We start from the raw sequence: 22,631 nt of genomic DNA on the forward strand, positions 1-22,631 counted from the left end.
GAAGTGGTATTGTGTTTTTAGACACCTCTACCAAGCTCACTTAAGGGACAGACTCCACCTTCTGCTGTGTGTGCACCCTGTCCTATGGCATCTACAGCTGGTCCAACATCATCTGGCAACAAAATCTCAGGTAAGTTGTCTTTAGTGGAGATGGAAATAAGGCCTGGATGTCTCTTGCCACCTGTCAGGTTGCGCAATCCAGACACTGAAGAAAAAAGATTTGCCTTCTCTGAGAGGCTGCTGGGTCAATTTGGAGGGAGAGAATTTGAAAAACCAAAGTACAAAAGAGCAGGAGAGTGGTTTTGTATACAACCCTGTGTTTTGTCTCTGTGCCTGCATCTAGAATTCAATGGTACAATTCCCTGTTCAGAGTGGACTCAGACTGTGTAACCCTTATCAAGAAATGTTGAAAGCACATCTGCCAAAGGCTACTGTGGTTTGACAGCAAATCAAAAGCAGCCATCTTTGCTGTTTTGTTTTTTAAACGTTTTAATCATGCTCTCTTTTAAACATTTTAATCATGCTGGTTCGATTTTTAAACATGCAGCATCATAGGAGTACGTGAACTAGCTTGAAATGAACTAATTTAGGTACTGGGTCTGTTAAGCACTGAGGTGTATGACCAACTTCAAAGCACCACTCAGATACTGTGATCAGTTGCGCACAGTTTAGAAGCTTCTAGGGAAAGGAATGCTCAGTTTACGTCATTTAGTGCAAATGGGGAAGAGGAAACACTTAAGGAAGGAATTGATTTTTAGTGTGTATTAGATAATAATGCTTGCATTTGACATGGTTTTATAAGCCCCTTGCATAAATGTCTGAAATCCATCTCTGTTGGTCTTCTGCCTTTAATCCGTGGATGTAGGTTTCCTCTTAGCCAGGGGTAAGAAGCAGTAAAAATAACTAGGAATCATATTTGGCTTGGCAAATGCTGCTTAAATTTTGTTTTATTGAAAATCTCAGCTTCTGAATTTAATAACACTTCCTTTTTATTTGAAATATGTTTTGATACGTTGATGAGAGATTTTACCAAGGATTTCTTGATTTTGTTGTTTAATTTTTATTGTCAAGATGATGACACCTATCTTTGCTCTAATCTGATATATGTTATTGCCTTAAATCTTTGAAATAATTCGTGTGTTCTCTGATGTAGCAGTAGCAGGAATGTTTCTGTGTACAAATATTGGATGTGGTATAAGTGGCAAAAAAGCTTTGTTTCCAACTGATAAAATTGGAGTATGTGTGCAAACTATTCCTTTTCTGATAGTTGGATGACAGCGTGCTTTTTTCTTTTTTGTAATACTTGTTCTTGTAACTTACAGGACAGGGCACAGTAAAAACAGTTACAGCTGTGACTTCTTCTACAGTGACATCAGTACAAGCAACAACTGCACAGCTTAACAAAGCATTCTCATTTTCTTCTGTGGGGTCTGTATGAACATTAAGATTTCTTTGTAGTTGATGTTAAGTATGAATATCAGCTGTTACAGCAAGTGTTACCTACAAGCTGCATCTTACTGTAAAATGGCACTTGCAAATGTTAGATTGGGAGGGCAGGGGTTGCACCAGAGTTCTTGGAAGCCGTTCTTCTTTGTGGATGCCTACCTGAGTGAGGTCTGAAGGTCTGTGAGAATTTCATACAATATCATGTTGCTTTGAGGTTTTTTCAGTCTGTAACTAATCAAGAGTAAACAATGACTAGCTTGCTTTTCAGGTTTATCTATAGTGGACTATTGAACAAATCATATTCTGTGTGTACTGGTATTTCTCATCATCAGGTGATGATTTGAGATTAGAGCAATGTGACTGTGGTTAAAGCACCCAATTATGGTCTGATGTACTGGGTTCACTGCCTGTCTTTGAGTGCGCATCACCACTACTCATAGACTCAAAGAACATTTATGCTGTATCTTGTATGTTGGGGTCAAGGAAGAGGAAAAACAGGCAGACCATAGCTAGTTTTAAACCTTGTTCTTTATTTAGTGAACAAAACGCAGTAGCAGGAAAGTTATCCCTAGCAAGTTGTGCAGAGGTATGTGAGAATAAATTTTGGCTTTACAGCAGCAGGAGAAGAGGCTGAACACTGGAAGCTTCTGCTCCCAGAGAAGAAGAAGAAGGAAAAAACCTGCTGCCCAGAGAGGTGGTGGAGGCACCATCCCTGGAAGTGTTCAAAAAATGGGTAGACCTGGCACTCTGGGACATGGTTTAGTGGATATGGCGGTGTTGGGTTGATGGTTGGACTGATGACCTTAGAGATCCTTTCCAACCTTAATGATTCCTAGTTTTTACTTTCATTAAAAAATAAGCCAGCCACCAAGCCAGGAAACATGAAATTACTACTCTACCCTTAATTGGTTTAATGGTGGACTTGGTAATGTTAGGTTAATGGTTGGACTGGATGATCTTAAAGGTCTTTTCCAACCTAAACGATTTTATGGTTCTATGATTCTATATTAACACTTGTCACCTCTGAAGATTGATTCCAAAGAGAATGATGTTGGGTTTTCTCACCTGGGCATACATATACGGGTCTCAAATGCTGGCAGAGGTTTGAGAGACGGAAGTGCTGGAATTTCCGATCAGGACTTGAAAATTTTGCTGATGGTCAAACTTGCTGATTTATTTATTTTAGTACAACAGAACAAATTCCATGTTTTGGCTTGAAAAGTAGTCTGTGAAGGTGTCTAGAGAGTCCCCATGCCATCTGGTGATTTCTGTTACATAACAATAACAAAGCAAGGCGCATGCTATGAACATATAGTTATTCTGAAATCTCTCTTTTGGAGTGTTTTTTCAGGGATGACGAAAATATTTCGTTGATCGTATCTTATGTTTGGGGGAGAGGGACGACTCCTTAGAAATGATTGTTTGAAATTCTGAATGTTTACCTATCTAATACTCAAGTGAATTTCTCTTTATGAAGTGGGTAACATTAATTATTTCAGAACACACATACTTTCAAATAGCTGGTTTCTTTCAGTCTTAATCATTTCTCTGCAAGTTTGTCAAGTGGATGTTACCCAAATGCCTTGCTGTGCTCTTCAAAGGGCTAAAATTGTCCTTTTGAGAGATGGAAATTCAGATTCAAAAAGCAAACCAACCCTGCCTCTGTCCCAGGCTGCAGTGCCTCAGTCTGTAAACCATATGCTAAATAAATACAATGACGTCATCAGTGATGTCTTAGTTAAATGGCCTGACTTCTATATCAGCAGCTGGTCTTTGAGAATCAGAGAAAGCTTAAAAAGCCTCAGGGAATGAAGGTCTCTGTAGGACCCCAGTGCTCATTATGAAAGATTACAGTATTTTTGCAAGACAGAATATTTTCAGTGTGAAATAGTCATTGAAACTTTTAATTTCTGTCTCGCTATGACTGATCTCCTTTTTGACGGGTGGTAGTATCCGTGTATGCCCTTTTGTACATCCATTGTCTCTTACCTTTTAGCTCTTTTAAATAAACTCTAGTCACCACTGTGGCTTCTGCTCTCGCTAGTCTCCCAAAAGCTGTCAGGAATTGGTGCATGGTGTTCCACTGCCAAGCTGAATGGGGAAGAAATATACAGCAGAAAGGAAAGAATATGGGAGGATGAGGGGTGGTCAAAAGAAGTTCGAACTCTGACTCTCTAACCCTCTAGAAGCCTTGTCAGAGAGGAAACAAATGGAGCCCAGTCTGCGTGCATGCTTCTCTGTGCCTGTTTAGTTGTTGGAGAAACTGTTCTTGTGCCTGTGTGTCTGACTGTGCAAGTCCGTACTGGAAATCTGAGTCTCAAAGTTGTGTTAATCATGGGGTTGGAAGTTTCAACACTTTGAGTTAAGTGTCATTCTTTCCCTTTCTCCTCTTTCCTCCTAGGTCTGGATTTAATTTTGGTGTTGTCACATCAGCTGCTTCATCACCAACGTTGCCCAGCCTCGCTTCCTCACAAGGTTAGTTTGGAAGAGTGTGCAAACAACTTCTCTTCCCTGCTAAGAGAATGCTTACTCTTCCTAATTCGTGTGGCTCTTGTTTTATGTTTCAGTTCTATTATTAAAATTGCAGTAGCTGCAATAACATGTATGTATGCTGGATTATGCCCTGTAATGCACAGAAATCTAGGCCACCTGCCTTTCAATTAAGACTAAGCAAAATACTTGCTGCCAAGAACATCTAGGAGGTACTAGTTTATGAAAAGGGTAACATCTGTAGTAATTTCCTGTGCTGTCTTTAATCTGTAGATTTGAAGTTGCTGAGATGGTCTGAGACAGAAAGCTGTCATTAAGTGGAATGAGCATTTAGTAATGGGAGGGGAATGCTTGGGGTGGCTTTGTGTTGCTTCTAAAATTATGTTGATAACATAAAGGCTGCCTTTCCATTTCATAGGTAGACCATATTTGCCCAGTCTGGAAAAAGGGGACTGATACATCTGCTTTATAATATTCTTGAAGTTTTCTGCCTCTAATTTCAGTCTTGCAAAAGAGACTGCATGGTCAAAAACTCGCTTTCAATGTTACTAGTTGCTCTAATAAGAGATGTCACCTCTTCTTACAAATCTCGGCTTGCTTATATCCTTAGACCATTACAGCCACAGCAATACTACTAATATTCTGTTGATGTTAAGCAGAGGGAACTAACTTGGCTTAAAACCTGAAGATTCAGTTAACATAAAAGCTTAGGTAGATAAAACTGATTAAAGGAGGAGTGGGAGGTGCGGGAGACAGACTTGTAAACCACAGCGTTGTGTGAGGGCAGTTACTTCACACTGCTCTGTGGAATGGTAGGAGCACTTTTGCCTCTGTTAGCTGGTGATGGAAGAAGAACAGAAGGAATTTCAGTGCCTCAGGAGGAAACAAATGCTGCATTATTCAGTGTCAGTTCCTAATATACTTAATATACTTATAGGGTAAAACACAAGGATAATACCAGCTATGCTAAGAAGCTTTTGCTCTTTTGTTATTTGATCTCCGTGCAGATTTCCTGTACCTTGTCCAAATCGGCCCATAGTCCAAACACCAATGCAATATCTTCAGGTTACAATTTGTGTGTGTTTGGTGCTCAGAAATGACAACACATCAAATAAAACTAGTCCAGTATCCCTTAAAACTTCAGCAGTTTCACACTGTTGGACAGTTGGACTTAATGTCTTATAAGTGGAGCTGCTTTAGCAATTGCATTTGAGTGCTTTTCTCAAGTCTTTCAAAGCTGAAAACAGGCTGCATAGAAACTGGTCAGTGGTCTATAAATAGTTGAATTTGTAAAGAAAGATTTGATTCTGTAGAAGACTTCAAGCGCCAGAAAGTATTTTTTATGACCCAAACTCTGTTCTGAGCCATTAGTTTAAACAGAGTCCTGTAGTGAATATCAGAAATTGTTTAGCTGAACCAAGTAAGAAGGGGTGAAAATGGTGTTAACAGCAAATGGTCTGTACTAACCAGGTCTTTTATGTTTTTATCAAACTGTTGCAAAAGAGATAGGAGCCAAAGGCTGAAATTTTCTGTACTCAAAGAGAAGGATGGTTAAGTGGAGGCTATGACGTGAAAGTAACAGTGTTTGTGACTGCAACCCTGGCCATAAAGGCTTCAGATGGCACTGTTGTCTCTGTCCACTCCACATGGAAGTGGCAGTTACCTGATGGTCAGAAGGTTTATAGTTTTGAGGCAGGAGCACTGTCTGACAATCTGTAAAGCACTAAAGCATGCTATTATTGTAAGAATGATAAATGAGCTTTGCATACCCTAACTCAATTTGTAACTTCTGTTTCTCTCACTGACAGCTCCTGCCAAAGAGTCCACCCAGACTGACTCATTTTCACTTGCTGGGGGTTCCAAATTTGGAGCAGTCCCTGAGAGCTCCTTTGCTTTTGGGTCCCTCAAGCCAGCAAGTGCTCCAGGAGCCTTAGTAGGAAATAGCTCCTCAGCAGAAGGCACCCAGTCAAACAAACCTGCTGCAGCAACATCTGCTCCCTCCACAGCCTCTGGCAAGTTGGATATCCCTTCATCTAAACCAGGAGATCACTTGTTTCAGAGCAATCTAGCTGGGGAAACTCTTGGGAGCTTCTCAGGACTACGGGTTGGTCAAGTAGATGATAATGCCAAGACCACCACTAAAGCACCATCTACCAGTGTGGCAGGAGCACAGTCAACTAAAGTATCTACAATACCTTCTGGGTTTACTTTTGGTGCTCCCCTGTCATTGGGAAAAGCCGGAGAAGCTGCTGTAACGTCAGTCACTTCGGTTGGCACGGCATCCCCATCCATCAGCACTAGTGCCACAAGCAGTCTCTTTGGCAATGTCCAGATAACCAACACAGGGTCTTCTGGGGTATTTAATCTTGGAGGCTCTAGTGGCAACAAACCCACCTTTTCATTTGGCATTCAGCAAGCAAACAGTATGAGCACATCCACCTCTACCCCTTCTACTCTCTCTGCTTCAACGTCCCTCTCATTTGGAAGTTTCCTAAGTTCATCACAAACTGCTGTCCCTGCTGCAACTTCTAATAAGGGTGCAGGGGATGCCAAGTTACCGCCTGTGTCAGAAAAGCCATCTGAAAATGAAGCTGTAGCAGCTGGGTCTTCACCTCCAGTGACACAGTCACCACAGCCACAGATACAGCTTTCGGAGTCTGTTAAAGAACCCGCTTTACCCCAGGCCGCAGCCGGGGACACCGTCTCTGCGGGCTCTGGCACCACATCGGCAGCACCTCCCCCTGATGCCGTTGCTACTACTGCCTCCACAAGTGATTTGAAGGCACCGGTGCCTCCTGCTGTCTCTGCATCTGCCCCACCAGATCAGAATGTCTCGGCGACAACCTCTACAACAAACGTTGCCTCTCCTGTGGAAGCCACAAGTGCGTTGGCTGCTACATCTGATGTTACTACATGTGTTCAGAGTCCAGCTGTTGGTACCTCTGTGTTTGCCCCCACTTCTGCAGGCTCCTCAGTGTTCTCTCAGCCTCCAAGTTCCAGCTCTTCTGGCTCAGCATTTAGCCAGCCTGCTGGTGATACAACTGCCCCTCCTTCCACACCACCTGTTTTTGGACAACTGCCAGCAGGTACCACAGCATCCTCTCCATTTGGGCAACTCACCACCAGTACCTTGTCCACTGCCACTGCTACCACACAGGCTGCCAGCTCAGGTTTTGGTACTTCTGCTTTTGGCACCACCACTACTGGGGGCTTTGGTCAGCCAACCTTTGGACAAGCACCAACCTTTGGGCAACCAGCGAGCGGTTCTTCAGGTGGTTTTACCTTTAGCCAGTCTGGGTTTGGGACAATGCCAGCCTTTGGCCAGCCAGCGGCTTCCACAGCAGCCTCAAGCAGTGGCAGTGTTTTTGGAGCACCGGCTAGCACCAACAGCGCCAGCTCCTTTTCCTTTGGACAACCATCTGCCAGCACTGGAGGTGGGTTGTTTGGGCAAAGCAGCCCTCCAGTGTTTGGGCAGAACACTGGCTTTGGGCAAGGAGGATCAGTCTTCGGTAGCACTGCCGCCGTTACTACTACAACATCATCTGCTGGGTTCAGCTTCTGCCAAGCTTCAGGTAAGAACAAACTGCAGGGAGATGCAATGTCCCAGCGGTGCTGTCTGGCTAAAGTACAGAGAGCAGTATATCACTGGGGAAAGTAGGATGTTTTTTAATGCCTTTTTTTTCCCCTATGGCACTTGATGGGTTTTGGTTTGGTGGGCTTTTTTTTTTTTTTTTTTAATTTTCAGTTAGTAAGAATAGGAGCTGCAGTGTGTGTGAGGGGGAGGCCAATGTTGGAGACCAAAGAAGCTTTTGCTGTGCTTCACTATTCATCAGTAGGCTTCTGAATGTAGCCTTTTCAATCCCATCTTGCATTCATTTTATACTTACAAGTCTACCTTGACTTAACTTTGAATTATGTATTGTCCTGCCTGTTGCACAATAAGTGGGTTGGATTCAGCATAGTGTAAAAGATCTTAAAAGTAGTATGTTGTTGTAAATTGTTATACTGAAGTGGCAAGGCAGCTCTGAGACCATAATCAAGGCAATGAATACAGATGCAGCACTTCCTTCAGTGGGCTGCGTTGAGTATGTGCAACAGTGGATGTATATGCCAGGCATAGTACTGTATCATGATCTGGGATGACAAAAAAATTTTAAGCCCTCAAAGTGGTGGGTTAGCAAAGAACTAATCTGTTAAATCTGCTTTTGCATTTGGAAACATCTCAAAATTATATATAGCAGTAACATGACCATCAGCTACCTGTCTACACAGTTAAATTGAATACTTGTCCATACCAAACCTTCTTTGTCAGTCTCCTGTTGTTCTCCACGTTGCTACAATGTATTGGGTTTTTTTCCAAAGCTTTGTCTGTACAATCTTCAGAGATCTCCAAGGGAAAAGTGAAAAGTATATAGTAATAATAGGGAACATGTATTTTCAAGGAAGAAAAACTAATTAGGCTCATTTAATTAAAAATTGTGGCACTGTAGGCAAACTGCTTGCTCATTTGAACTACAGTAACAGAGAACAGTTAAACTGGGGGAAGTGAACTCTGCTTGAGAAAGGTGTTCCTAATTATAGAAATGCAACTTTTATTACAAAATGCACATTTAAGTGAACTGGGAAATGGAATGGGGAGTTCTTTTTTTAATCAAAACATTTCATTATCTATAACGGGAATCTTTGGGTAACAAAGCTCAGATCCTCCCTACACAAGGGAAATCAGAATGCTACAGTGCTTGTTCATGACTTGCGGCATTATTATAGCAATGTTAACAGAAATCCAATTCTCTTATATTGTTAGCAACAATCCCACAAGTGAAAAGGCCTTTTATTTTCTATTTGGTTTTAAGTTGGCCGAAGAGAAAAGGAGAATGACTTTCAAGTAAACTTTCAGTGGAATTTATTATTTGTGTGTTGGCACATACTTTAAATTTGTCCAACATTAGATACATAGATACATTTTGTAACATCACTTGTATCCCTATGTTTTGGCATGGGAGACCTGTCCTTTCTCTGTTCTGGACTAGTGTCACCTCCCTGAGTTGTCTTATACCCTAGTAATAGTTCTGGTGGTTTATTTTCCTTTCTTTTCTTAGCAGGTTTTGGTTCTAGTAACACAGGCTCTGTGTTTGGGCAAGCAGCTAATACTGGAGGCACTGTCTTCGGCCAGGCAAGTATTTATTACTTTTGTAGAAACAAAGGACTGTTATGCATAGTGGACTTGTTCAGGGTTCCCTACCTATTTCTGATATAGTTAAAAAAAAAACCAAACCAAACCAATTTGACATGCTCAGTAAAAAGTGTCACAGTCTGTACTGAAGATACTTGCTATTGCAAATAGCAGTAGTGGGCACCAAAGCAGCATCTGCGCGAATGTCTATCAAGGGGTATGGAGAGACAAATGTTTTATCACAGGCGAGGTGAGACAGAGATGCGGTAAGTCACCTGCCTTTATTCCATGCCCTACACTGTCCTCCACTTAGCAAGTTGCAAAGGTATTATTCTGTACCATAGGCAAGGTTTAAGATAGACTTAAATAAGATTTCATTGCATTATGTGTTGGAAGGTAATTGCTTGCTGGTTCATTAGCCCCCTCATACATCCAGAGGAACAGGCCAGACAGAAAAATCAGCCTTGGGGGCATGTGCCACTTTGACTTTGCTTAAAGCCTTTTTTTGTCCTTTTTGTGTTCTAGCAGCCATCTTCTTCCAGTGGAGGCTTGTTTGGAGCTGGAAGTGGTGGGAGAGGTGGAGGCTTCTTCAGTGGTTTGGGAGGAAAGCCAAGTCAGGATGCAGCCAATAAGAATCCCTTCAGTTCCTCCAGTGGAGGATTTGGATCTGCAGCTTCCCAGAGTAAGTGAACAAAACAAGAATACAAAACGTGCTGCGATTTCCATTTGCTTTTGTGATCCCATCTGCTTTTCTGCCATTAGTTGTCTCTGAATAAATTCTCTGTTAACGTGAAGGGCTTCTAGTGGTAACAGACAGAGAGCGTGCATGATGTGTAATCTGGAATTTTTCTTTTATGTTTATGGAAAACAAGTAGGGAAGCCATTGAAACAAACAAGCAGATGCAAGAAGTGTGAAGAATATCTATATTCTGTATGGAATTCTTGACCAAATGCTTCTTTAAAATTGAATACTCTAAATTCTTGTCACTGAATTTCTGCTTCCAACTTGGTTGGAAGTTAGAAAGCTTTAACTATTTCTCATCTGCCCTAACACTAAAAATTGTTAAGAATCCTATGCTCAAGAGAAACGAAGTTAACAAGTATGTGATGGAAAGCAGTTTCCTCAGCTTTGTCCTAAAAATGGCTATCTTTATGCAGCACATGCAAGATATTTTATCAAAATTTGCTATAATATATAGACAAGCTTTCAGTCATTTTTCATGTCTAGGAGGAAATGTGAATTTTTTCAGTCACATGGATGTAGTAAAGAAAAATAATATGCTCGATGGTTGGTTAGGGGATGTAGTCTGTTTTGGTAAGGAAGCAGAATTATAGAGTTCCTTTTATCAGTTTTCATCCAGATTTGATAGACAGGGTGGGTCTCTCACAGATAGACTCATACAAGCATCGTGAAAACTGGGTAGATGAGAGGAATTGTGTTAAACCATTCTTTGGGAGGAGGGACTCAGCACTTGTCTTTTCTTTTGCTCCAGTTGTCAGCTAAAAGGCATCAGTCCGCACATGTGTTTTAGCTAAACCAATCTGCACGTGAGGTGCCACACCAACTCTCCCACATGTTGCTTCTTGCCCAGCCAATCAACCTAACAAAAGGAGGCATGAAAAGTAGTTAAGAATATATTAAAGCTACCCACAGGTTCCTTTGAACCAGGGACTCTAAGGGACTATTATAATTTTTTTCTAGAAGCTATAAAGGATTAACTGTAAAGGCAAGAATCAATCACTGTCTATTAGTGTAAATATACTTTTTTTTTAATGCCAGAGTCAAGCTAAAAACACATTAGTCTTGAGTTTTCTGGGCTAACAGGTCTTGGTAATACTCAAAATTTGAGCTGAGATGCATGTATGCCATTGTCTGCTGTAGCAATTAGTTTGAAATACTAGCAGGCTCTCTCATGCCTTTTGTGTGCAGCTATTGCAGATCTGCACTTGTTATGTACATTTGTATTTCACAAAAGCTATTCATAATGATTTCTTCTGCACTTGTTACGTACATTTGTATTTCACAAAAGCTATTCATAATGATTTCTTAACTGTGGCTTTTATTTAATGACTGCCCAGCTTCATTATTTCATCACTTATGATTTGGGTTTGGCAGAAGGGGAAAGCAGAAGGGGTGGAGTCCAGCAGGTAGAAAGCACAAAGAAGGGGAAACAGTGGCTAAGATGTAAAAGTAAGGAAATGAAGGAAAGCTGTAGAATGAGCTGCAAGTGGCTAGAAGTAGCACTTCAAGTCTTGGGAGAGCAGATCCATTTCTTTTATTACATCTTTAATGATCCATTGGGATTAATGGTTGAGGTCAGTTCTCTAACCTTGCTAATTTAGTCCTCCTTTATTGCAGTGCTGGGTTTTGTGATGAAATAAAACAGATGGTTCACCAGAGAAAAGCTTTGGTTATTCTGTGTCCTGCCACTAGATGCTAAAACTCTGTGTAGCCTTGTGAAAGATGAAAACTTGAGTTATTTCTCAGTAAGGCTGGAAAAGTTTTTGGCTCCTACTTTAAGGTCCTGTCAGATAGTCATGTTAAGACAAACTGGCCATTGCCAAAATAGCTGAGAATCTTTAATTTGTGGAGGACTGGTATTTGTGTTGTCAAGAAAGACTGATTCTAGCTGCTGTGATTTCTCACTTGAGGGGTTGTCTTTTAGTGACTGTGGCATAGGATGCAACTAATCAAATCATCCATCACTGTGATTTGCTAGATTGCAGCAATAAAGAGTTGTTAGTGGTCCATCAGATCTAGAATGGATCTTGGTGGAACTACAAATCCCTGTAGGAATAGCGGAAAACAGCTTCTCTCTGCAGAGTGCTGTTTTCAATGTGGTGTTTGTTTTGTGCTTGGGGTTGGGGAAGTAAAAGGCATTTCTCTTTCTCCTGATCCAGTTAATGAAGCGTAATGTAGAATATTGCGTGTTATGAGCTTCACAAGTACTCTTCATCTCCTCAGATTCTTCTAGCTTATTTGGAAACAGCGGAGCAAAGACTTTTGGATTTGGCAGCTCATCTTTTGGAGAGCAGAAGCCTACAGGCACTTTCAGCTCTGGCGGTGGAAGTGTGGCATCTCAAGGCTTTGGGTTCTCCAGTCCAAACAAAGCAGGTACTTTGTTAATCCACCCACGATGAACACCCACGCTTATCTGTGAGATATTTAGTACAGTATTCTACAATTTACAAGTCTACAGCCTGGACTCAGTACATGTACAGGAATTGTCTCTGAACAATAAATAAAATATAACTAATGGCTTAGTGAACAGAACTTTAGCTGGTAGATTCAAGGCAGAGATTTACAATCTCTTGTGCAGAAAAGCATCCAGTAAACTACATTTTCAGGTGTTCATTCCAGAAATTCCCATTGCAGTTTAAGAGCAGAGAGCTGTGTGAATTAGTTCTGGTCTTATATACCATACAATGAAGAGTACAGAATATGGAACTGAATAATTTTTTTCCTATTTTAGATGCTTTCTTGGAATATTATCTTCCAAATTCACTCTGAGTTTTGTAACCCTTTTTGTCCCCATTTCTTCATGTGAGCGAATGCACAGGTGTCTACAATGGGAAAGCTTCCTCATAAAATTCATGTCAGACATGGCTTCACGTCCTTCTCTTTTGAAATCAGTCTGACCTGTCATCATACTTTCTTCTGTGGCTGAGCTGTTGTTCCCTCTGTTGATTGAGTTAATTGAATCAAAGACTGGAAATTTCACAAAACCTCTTTTCTTTTTACTGTCATCTGCCCAAAGAAAGAGCCACAAAAGTAGTGGTGACTGTGATATGTTCATTAGAACTAAATGGCAAAACGTTCATTTTGTTAATTACTAGGCAAAAATGGAGGCTCACAGGGTCAGGCAGAGCAAAGCTTTTCTCCTCTATCCTCAGACCATTCTTACAGTGAACACTGATGAAGATAGGTGTTCTGCTCGAAGTGTGTCTATTGAAGCTTCATCGCTGGGGGAAGTAGGGGAGGCTTGGTCATCCTTGAAGTTGTCTTGAGACAATGGTGCTCAAGAACGCCCTTTGGAGAAGCAGTGCTTTGAGAGGAAGTGCTCTCTGCTTTGACAGTAGCTGTGCTCTCATGTCAGTGAAGTGGCTGAGAGCGTAATGATGATGCAATCAGATCCAACAGCTGTTTGTAAGGTGTCTCTCAAGTATGGCATTCCGCTCCAGTAGCGGACTGAATTTCTTGTCTCGGGCATACCTCCCATCCGTTAGTTTTGCTGGAGGAGGAGAAAGGCATTGCTGAAGGAAGTTCTTCTTTCATTCACCCAAGGACTCTCCTTGCTTTTGATTATTTTGGTTTCAGAATTCTTCTTGAGATTTTTCAAGAGGTTTCTACAGAAGGCACATCCACTTGCACAGAGCCCCTCAGATCCTTCCTTCCTCTGGTTATATTTGCTAAATACTGGAATGAATGGTGTGTCTTCCTCTCCCAACTGCAGTGGAAGGGTTTACTTGATTTGAATCCCCCTTTTTCTGGTTTCACTACTTAACATGTTCCACTTTCCTTTCTCCACTATTTGTTAATACGCATTGCAAAAGAGCGTGTGTGCCAAACAAAGCCTCAGCCCCCGTGATAAATACTCTAACTTCCTAGAGATAGAGGTAACAAGATATCTGATCTGTGTTTAAATAATTCAGGCCTAGCATTTATTTTTTCCAGGCCTTTTGTTTTACAGCCAAAGAGTATCCATTACCTTGACACGGACTGGAATTTCACCCAGGGTATTAAAATGTGTGGTGGTATCCCATCCTCATCCTTAGTCAAACAAAAGAGCAGGTGTCCTTCATGTTCCACAGTGTCAGTTAGAAACAGGCCAATAATTATCAGCAGATGAACACAGAATAAAATAATCTGGGTAGAAGTCCATTCAGAGCTGCAGAAAGCAGCTAAACCCTGAACAGAAATTGCCAAGAGCAGAGTTCAAGTCTTGATTCCCTGCAGGAATCATGCAGTTCCGCTGACCTGGCGTTTAATCATTGCATCTTAGTTTCCACCACTTAAACCAGGATTAGATAATACCCTACGTCCTGAATCTTTTCGCATCACTGGAGCACCTTAAAAACCAAGCTTGCTATCTGGTCTCTAATCTTAAGAGATGGGGGAGACTTGCCTATTGCACTGGGGAGTTCTTCCAGTTTAAGCACTTGCATGCATGAAGTTCTGTCCACCAGACACTTGTATGTCCTTCCAGAGCTTTGGATTAGAAGCCAGGGTAAAACACTGCAACCATACCACAGCAGCAAATGTTCATGAAGCTGACCTTTACAGGAAACTCTTCATTCTGCATTGTTATATGCAGTTCCTTTGGATAGGAACTTGTTTAAATGGTGAGGAGCAGACCTTTACTTTAAAACTGACTACATAAGCTAAGCTTTTTTTCTGGTAAGGAGTGCTAGTTTTATGATGAAGGATGGATATGTCTCTTTTTATAAAAATAAAAGCATCGGTTTAGCACCTGTTGTATGTATTTTTACTATAGCTTGGTTATTATGCACACTTGCTATCTCAGAATTAAGATACTGGTCTTTTTTATGTAAAGCAAGTAGAGATTCCTTGACAGTGTGCAAGCATGTACGATCTATTACCACCTTCTAGTACAGCTTTGGGCATTGAGTTGATCTTGTGCTCAAACGTTCAGGAGACCCAGAATGTGGTTTTCTTCTGGATAGTCTCTTAATTTGGTTGCAGTTTTTTGCATGCATTCAGGCACTTTTCTTACGCATGTCTTTTGTAACAAAATACCCTCCAGTTCGGAAGCTTTGTGGCAGTTAATTTTAGAAATAATCCTGTATCCATATGATAAGATCAACAGCCCCATTATGGAGATTGTCTACTTGGAAATCTAGTTTTTGTTTTCTCTTTCTGCATTATTGTTTACATGATGTTCTTGTCCCTTTTTTGCCTCTGTTTTGCTCAGGTGGCTTCGGTGCTGCTCCAGTGTTTGGCAGCCCTCCCACTTTTGGGGGATCCCCTGGGTTCGGAGGGGTGCCAGCATTCGGTTCAGCCCCAACCTTTTCAAGCCCTCTGGGCTCAACGGGAGGCAAAGTGTTCGGCGAGGGTACAGCAGCAGCCAGCGCCGGAGGATTTGGGTAAGCCAACCCGGGTCCAGGGTTTGGGAAAGCAGTATTCTTGCATGACAAAAACTATTATGCTTAGTTACCTCTCATTAAGGTAAAGAGCGTATCCTGTGATTGATTGCTAAGCTCTAAGTGTCCTTGGTTGGTTTGGTTTTGTTTTGTTTTGTTTTTTTAAAAAAAAAAAATTAAAAAAGGCATAAGCCAGAAACTTTAATCCCAGAGGAAATAATGTGTATGATCTAATTTTAATGCTGAAACTACTATGTTGAATCTTTAGTTTTAGAGATGGTGAGGAGGGGGGAATGTGAGTCATCTTGTAAGCGTGTAAGGGAATGCAGGAGTATTTTCTGTGCGCACATGTAACGAGTTCAAATCTAGGCCTACAAACAATGCCTAGCAAAGAAAATAATAAATATCATTATCTGTGACTCTGCCTAGCCACCTTACCCACTTGTGAGATTTGGGCTAGAGATACTAATGAGAATTCAGGCTGTTCTCTCAGCTTTGAGGGGTGCGACGAAGCACTTGTAACAGCCTGCAGTCCCAGAATGATTTGTGTTCATCCCACACTGATTGGTTTTACCTGTTTCTTTACCCCTTAAGCCTGTGCTTGGCACCAGAGTAGGCAGCACTTTATTCCTTGTTCCTATTGTTTTGTTCAGCAAATGCAGAAATTCAGACCTTGCTAAGCAGCTTCTGCAATAGGCAGCAAATGCACTTCTGCAATATTGCACCATCAGCAAGCAACTCTCCTTCACACCCTACAATTATATTCAGATGGAACAGACCCAATTAAAAAAGGAAAATTTCCAGTGAAAAGAGGAAACTGGATATCTTCCCAATCACAGTGTTTACATATTTCGCAAGTGTTTATCTTCAGTTTCAGGAGGAACTGCCTTTACATAAGGCACATCAGAACATCCACAGGCGTAACTTGTTAATTCCCCAGGAGGCTAGGCAGATGCTCATCTGCCAGGGCAGCCCTGAGCTGTGGGAGGCTTCAACTAGGTGGTTCTGCTGTGCAACTCTGGTGCAGCAAGTTGGAGAGTCTCTTTGGAAAGGGTAAAAATAGGGGCAGCTTAATTAAATCCCTGCAAAGAGGGATACGCTTGTAGGGATGACTTAGCTTCAACTCAGCTGATATTTTGTTAAGTTCCAACTTTCAGCCATTGTGCTGCAGGATTTGTACTGAAACTGAATGCGCTCAGTGACAATGTTGGAAGCTTAAAGGTAAAATGGGGTTCAGAACAAGCAGTGTGGTGATGCAAACATAAGGAGTCTGCAGACTCAAGAAAGAATTTAGTGGCCTAACTTTTGTGAATTTTTGAGAATTTCTTCTCTATTAGAAAAGTGCAGACTCACTGATATTTTCAGACTTGCCTGAGGAATTTGATTTTGATTTTAAAAAATTTAAAAGAGTGTACAAAATTCTCAGGCAGCTTTACTAAAAATCAAAATCTCACCACAAAATTTTGAGCAATAGTTTAATTCTGCGGTATAGTGTAGTGTCTGTGCAGGACTTCCTTTCTGCCTTTCTCTGGATTTGGGATTTTTAAAGTTTCACTTCAAGAGAAGTTACTTGCCAGTACATTGTGTGGTATTAGCTCTGAGTTCCTGAGAACACCCTGCTAACTTAAATGCATGTGATTCATTGCTGCTTCAATTCTGAAAAATCTGCATCACTTGATAAATGACTTGGGTATCAAAAAATAGAAACCACTACACTTCTTCAAAATCTGCAGTTCAGACTGTTTGTGAGCAAATAATGTTTTGCTTTCATAAACTAACCTCAAGTGCCTCTCAATTCTGTTTTGTGTAGGAGCTTTACAAAAGACCTGAAGATCTGGGCAAGATAGGTTTGATTAAGTTGTTACCAGGCAATGACTGTATATCATGTCTTTTATATGTTTAAAAAAAAACCCCAACCTGTGCACAGCTTAAGCTGTCCTACTGTGCTTAGCATTTTTCAACAGGCATGTTCTTCTAGTTGCAACTGAAAGAAGCAGTTTAAACCACAAGTTTCCTTGTCACTATTTTCATCTCCACTTCCTCTCACCGGGTAGACATGATTTGTGTGTTTAGTGGCATAGTTCTGAGGAGATGGAGCCCTGTAAAAACCTCTTGTTCTAAAATGCATCACCCCATCTTGCTTCTTTTTAAAAGGAACTACAAAACCTGTTCTGCCCTTCCTGAGAAAAACACATTTGTAATTTTGAGCTGAAGTTGTCTGCAAGGCACATGGGTCAAGACCCAAACCAGAGGCACAGGGGTTGGTTAGCAGGGCCAAAGATGCAAAGTCACTGAACTGCCCATTGTATCTAATGCTGTATGTGGAAGTAGTGTGTAGAGTTGGCAGTGCCTGGGATAGGAGCGCTGATGTCCTTTACCAGGTGAATTGCTTGTCACACTGCTACAAGCATTGTCTTTTATCTGGAGAGATACGTTTTGATGTGTTTTGGTTTGGTTTTTTTAAAGTCTGCTAGATCTGGATGGATGGAGAGGTGGGTTAACGTGCTGTCAGTTCATATTTTAAGTCAGAAATGACAGGAGCTAGTGTGAGGCACAGCCTTGCAAAGCTGGCACACTATTTGACTTGGCCAACTGTCTGCTCAGGGGAGGGCTGGCACTGGGTTAGTACTAGTAGCATTGTGCATTTGCAGAGCTTTAGCGGAGCTTGCCATCTGAAAATTTTGTGTCTGCATTTTGCCCAATTTAAGTTAGAGCAACACTGGAAGCTCCTTTTTGAGTGCACCTATTACGTTCAGAATTGGCAGAAGTGTAGCAGGGGGGAGAACCATAATCCGTATCATGGTCTCATTAGCGTGTCATGCTGATAGCTCTACAATGCCTGTTTGGACAGAGTGGGTGGAGAAGAGAGACCAATTTCCATATATAAAAGTGTTTCTTATTTCAGTCCCCAAAAGCAATTAGGGAAGTAATCCAAACGTAGTGGGGAGAAGTGCCAGGTAGGTGCAGATCTTCAGGAAAGTGCTGGAACTGTGTATGGTTCAAAATGGGCTGGGGAGAGAAAGGAATTGAGGAATCTGTAGACTGTTTACGTGGGCAGTGGGTAAGGTACCATCTGAAGGTTGGGAGTCTGGGTTCTGTATCTGGGCTCTGCTTTGTGCTCTGGCAATGAGCAGCTCATACCAGTTCCATGTTTGCTGCACTGTTTGTGAAATTAAACGATGCTATACTTCTGAGCTTAAAGGGTGAAAACAACACACAGGGGTGAGCTAATATACTCCATTTGATGGCTGGAATTGGTATTTCCAAGCACTTGAAAATGTACGCTGTGTAAGCATGAACATATTTGCCTTTCTGCCTGGTGTACATTAAGAATGGGAGCTGAACAGACGTTTGTATGTACAATAGCCTTTCCCAAACCAGAAAATATGTTTCCAGAATGAACAATTAGAATTTCCAGAATGAACAATTAGAATTATTCATATCGGGTGGTCTCGCTCTTTTGATGTATCCTCATTTAAGGATTGCACTGTTATCATTGCGGGTATGGGGACAAACTTACAGTGTAAGTGAGAAGATGCTTGCAAACACAAATTTCCTCTTTAAACTGCAGGTTTGGTGGTACCAGTAACAATACAGCGTCGTTTGGCACACTAGCAAATCAAAATACCCCGACGTTTGGATCGCTGTCGCAACAGGGTACTGGTTTCGGCACACAAAGCAGTGGATTCTCAGCTTTTGGGACGGGTGGAGGAGGTAGGAGAAGCTAAAATACAATGAACCTAACAGGCCCCATGTCTCCAGTTTTCCTTGGAACTCAGGTGTGACTCCTCAGCTCTCTGTCAAAAAACTGCCTGGTCCTGGTCCTGCTATAGGGAAGGCACCATGGCCTGGAGAACTGAGCTGCAGGGTGGGGTGTAGCATCTTCTCAGACTATCTCGTAATTCCATCACTGATTTGCTGTGTGGCATGTCCATAAATCACACTTCTTCTGCACACGTCATCAGATTACTGCTTTTCACCCCTTTTTGTGGAGTTGTTCTTTCATCGCAAAGGAAAATATTGAGAAATAATCTCTCTTCAGTACCATATGCATGGGTGTCTATGTAAGTACTTGGTGTCAGAAGCATATGCACTGCAAAATTGAGCTAGAACGCCAATAGCCAAATTTTTATCTGATGTAATTCAGTGAAGCTGCAGTGGTTTACACAGGGCTGAGAACAGAGCCTTTGAGAGAGGATATGTCCATTGGTGGTCTGCCTGTCACCACTGGCTTGCATTAAGCGCTAACTCCATCTTCAGAAAGCAGCCCTTTTACTTTCATGGAGAGGTGAATAAACCAGGCACACTGTATGCAGTTGCTGCTAATGAATGGACCTAGCTGATTAGCAGTGAAAGCAGAGCCCTCTTAGGAACCGAGGCAAGTCGCTTTTCTTCTAGATGGAGATTTGACTTTCATTGTTTGCCCATTGCTCTTTTCCTGGCCTTAGGCAGGAAAGAAATGTTTTTCAATCTGTGTGTGGGAGGGGACGTACATACTACAAATCTTACACATTCATTTTACCTTTTAACAATTATTTTTCTAATCTTGCATTTCTTTCAGGGTTTGGTTTTGGATCATCTAACACGTAAGTACCATTTTATGCCTAGCTCTTCATTAAAAATACAAATAGAACCAGAATGGAAGAGTTGAATGGTTTACAAGAGCAAGCTTTGAAAGTAGCAGTAACATAGTAGTTCCTGTTTCCTTTTTAGTGGCATTGCATAGGGCTCAAAGTCCAGGCTCTGAATGCGTGCTTTCCAGTGAGGTTAATCTTTCATATATGAGAGAATTTTCAGTTAGATCATGCTTTTTCTCCACCTCTCAGGCACATGATGTGTGCGCTCAAGCTGTGTCTGTGAATCTAATATCTACTCCATTTGTCAGGTTGAAACAAGGAATGAAATAAATTGGTACCTTTCTGGCTGAATTGAGATGCTTATTTACAGTTGAAGAACGGGACTAAGATCTGAGGTTAACTCTGTCATCCACTCTGCCACTGGCTTGCTGAATTACTTCTAACAACTTTCTTTTACTTTGTTTCCCTGTCAAGTAGAGAAAGCATGTGTATCTCCAGATGGTAGGCTTTAGAATAAGCATAATTATATCTAGTTAGTATGTGTTGATGCAGTCTCAGGTAAAAGATGCTGGAAATACCAATGCGTTCTCGTAATTAGTTTCTGATACTAGGGAGCCTGGAAGTTTGTTTGAGAGATCTGCTGAATAAATACTGCCTGAGGGAGACTCTAGCATTCATTGCTGTGTTGCTTTTTTTTTTTTTTTTCTGGCTCCACAGATCTTCCTCTGGATTTAGTGGATGGAGAAGCTAAGGACATCCTGAACTCACCTGTAGAACTGCGCCATAGCTCCTGCGTTCATGAATCACCTACACGATCAATATCCAAACAGCTTTTCTTTTAAATACGAGTTCTCAGACTTTTTTTTTTTAAGAAAAAGATTTTGCTTATTTTTATGCAACACTTATTCTCGCTCTATATTAAACTATTTTATCTGCCTTGATGTTATTTGTGTTGGAAGGGTTTATCTCCCTGGATCTAGAAGAAATAGATGTATGCTGTGGTTACCGGCCCCATACTGGACTTTGCTTTCTGTTGTTCGTCCCTTGCCTAGACAGGGGAGTAGCTCAAGTTGGTTCCTGATGTAAACCAGCACATTTTTCATTGAAGAGAATGACTGATTATTCTAGGCTCTTAAGAAAGTGCTGAAGTTTGCCCTGCTAATTTTAAGTATAGGATGGGGCACACGCCTATCTCACTGAAGTGCTAAAACTGAGTCATGTGTGAGCCAGAGGCTTAGTGGAGAAATAGGAAATTATCTGAGAAGAAACTGGCAGCGTGCAGAACACGTTCCCATGGCAGTAACATTCAGCAAAGAGGTGGGAAGTAAAAGCTCTCCTATTTTTACCTTTCTGTAAATTTTACAGAACTGAGAAAATGGAACTCAGGTTATAGGGAACACTTCTGGCCCTCGAATTGAAGTGTGACCTCTGTCCAGAGGCATTAGTGATTTTGCAGCTGGTGGCTTTGGCTGTTGGATTCTACTGTCAGCTACTTTTTTTTTTTTTTCCCCCCTAACATGTATGAGATTGTACTTTTTCCCTGTAGCTCTTAGCTTTAGTCAATAACGTTTGTGAAATTCTCATATGTTTATACTTGAACATACTGAGCAAATGTTTTAAAGAATGCCCTGAAGGCATTCTGGACAAACACTTTTTCTATTCGATGCATCTGACCTCCATGAAACCTCTAAATGATGTAATGGCTTTTTGTTGCTCTGTGAAAAATGCATTTGAAATAACAGCTTATGTATTGAATACATGCAGATTGGATGGCTTTATCTTGTTGGTCCTATTAGGACATTCGGGGATACTTCTGCTTTTTCTATTTTCAGCAGAAATGTTCTACCATTTCTTTTTTTGTTGTTTTTTGTTTTTTCTTTTAATACCACACAGTATGATGACAAGTGTCATTTTCTGGTTTGGTTGGCAAGTGGGCATGTGGTCACTTTTTGGAATTGTAAATAGTTGATAACTGCTTGTTTTCGTGTCCAGTGTTGTAAACTAAACACTTATGTCTATCAACAGTTCCTGAAGAAATTGCTTTTTTCAAGTCAACCTGAAAGTTAGCATTCGACCTAACTCCTGTCCTAGTTGTGGAAAGCATCCTTCCTATCTCTGCACCTGGGAATGGCATTAGGTAGGTTCCCTTTAAAAAGGAAGACCACTGAAATACGGGGAATATAGTGTACAAGAAGGACTTATTTTTAGATGTGGAGAGGGTTTGCAAGGCTAGAGGCTCTAAGGCTTTTACATATGCCCTGGGTTTCTGAACTCTGGCACGCTGTGTGTCATATTAGAGAGAGCACTGTTGTTGGGTTTGTTTGAAACCTCCCTTCCCCTCTAATGGACGAGAGCGAGTGCTAGCGATCCTGGGACCCCAGCACTAGAACAGAGGAGAAAATTCTCTGAAATTTGCTAGTTTGGAGATGGAAGAAAAAGCTGAAGACAGGTTGAACTGTGCCCTCCCAGTATGTTCTCCTTGACTAGACAACATTTCTTAAGGCCTAGAGGTGATAGTGCTGTTCTGCTTTCCTTCCTCTTTATAAATAGCAGCTGGCCCAAACCATTGACCTTAAATTCTTTGCATTAATCTCCCCTCGCTGTGGCATGCGACACCTCCTAGCAAGGCCGTATCAGCTGTGCTCCCCCAGATAGCTAATAAACCTCTTGCTATGGAGAAGATTGGCTTGGTAAGAATGTGATGTTGGCGTGCTGAGCCATTTAAAGTTTCTTTTTTGGAATGATGGGAGCAGTTGGGGGTTGTCCCTGCTGTGCTGCTTGGTACCTGTTCAACTCCTTTACCCTCTGCAAGTGAAGGGCCGTCAGAATTACTCCAGATCCTG

General features: G+C 41.4%; 1 protein-coding gene across 2 annotated transcripts in view; it reads left to right on the top strand.

The window, feature by feature from the left end:
* Window positions 1–20,896, top strand: part of NUP214 (nucleoporin 214) — a 46,663-nt gene extending 25,767 nt beyond the window's left edge. For both annotated transcript variants that reach the window (XM_075716373.1, XM_075716374.1), the window contains exons 26-36: window positions 22–130; window positions 1,323–1,428; window positions 3,848–3,921; window positions 5,745–7,508; window positions 9,039–9,109; window positions 9,635–9,791; window positions 12,075–12,224; window positions 15,043–15,214; window positions 18,783–18,925; window positions 19,773–19,797; window positions 20,506–20,896. In XM_075716373.1, coding sequence (XP_075572488.1) covers window positions 22–130; window positions 1,323–1,428; window positions 3,848–3,921; window positions 5,745–7,508; window positions 9,039–9,109; window positions 9,635–9,791; window positions 12,075–12,224; window positions 15,043–15,214; window positions 18,783–18,925; window positions 19,773–19,797; window positions 20,506–20,539 — 2,805 coding nt within the window. In that variant the 3' untranslated portion in view covers window positions 20,540–20,896. The remainder of the gene's footprint in view (window positions 1–21; window positions 131–1,322; window positions 1,429–3,847; window positions 3,922–5,744; window positions 7,509–9,038; window positions 9,110–9,634; window positions 9,792–12,074; window positions 12,225–15,042; window positions 15,215–18,782; window positions 18,926–19,772; window positions 19,798–20,505) is intronic.
* Window positions 20,897–22,631: the final 1,735 nt, after the last annotated feature.

The sequence above is a fragment of the Pelecanus crispus genome, chromosome 9, assembly GCF_030463565.1.
Source record: "Pelecanus crispus isolate bPelCri1 chromosome 9, bPelCri1.pri, whole genome shotgun sequence".
NCBI classification, from domain to species: Eukaryota; Metazoa; Chordata; class Aves; order Pelecaniformes; family Pelecanidae; genus Pelecanus; species Pelecanus crispus.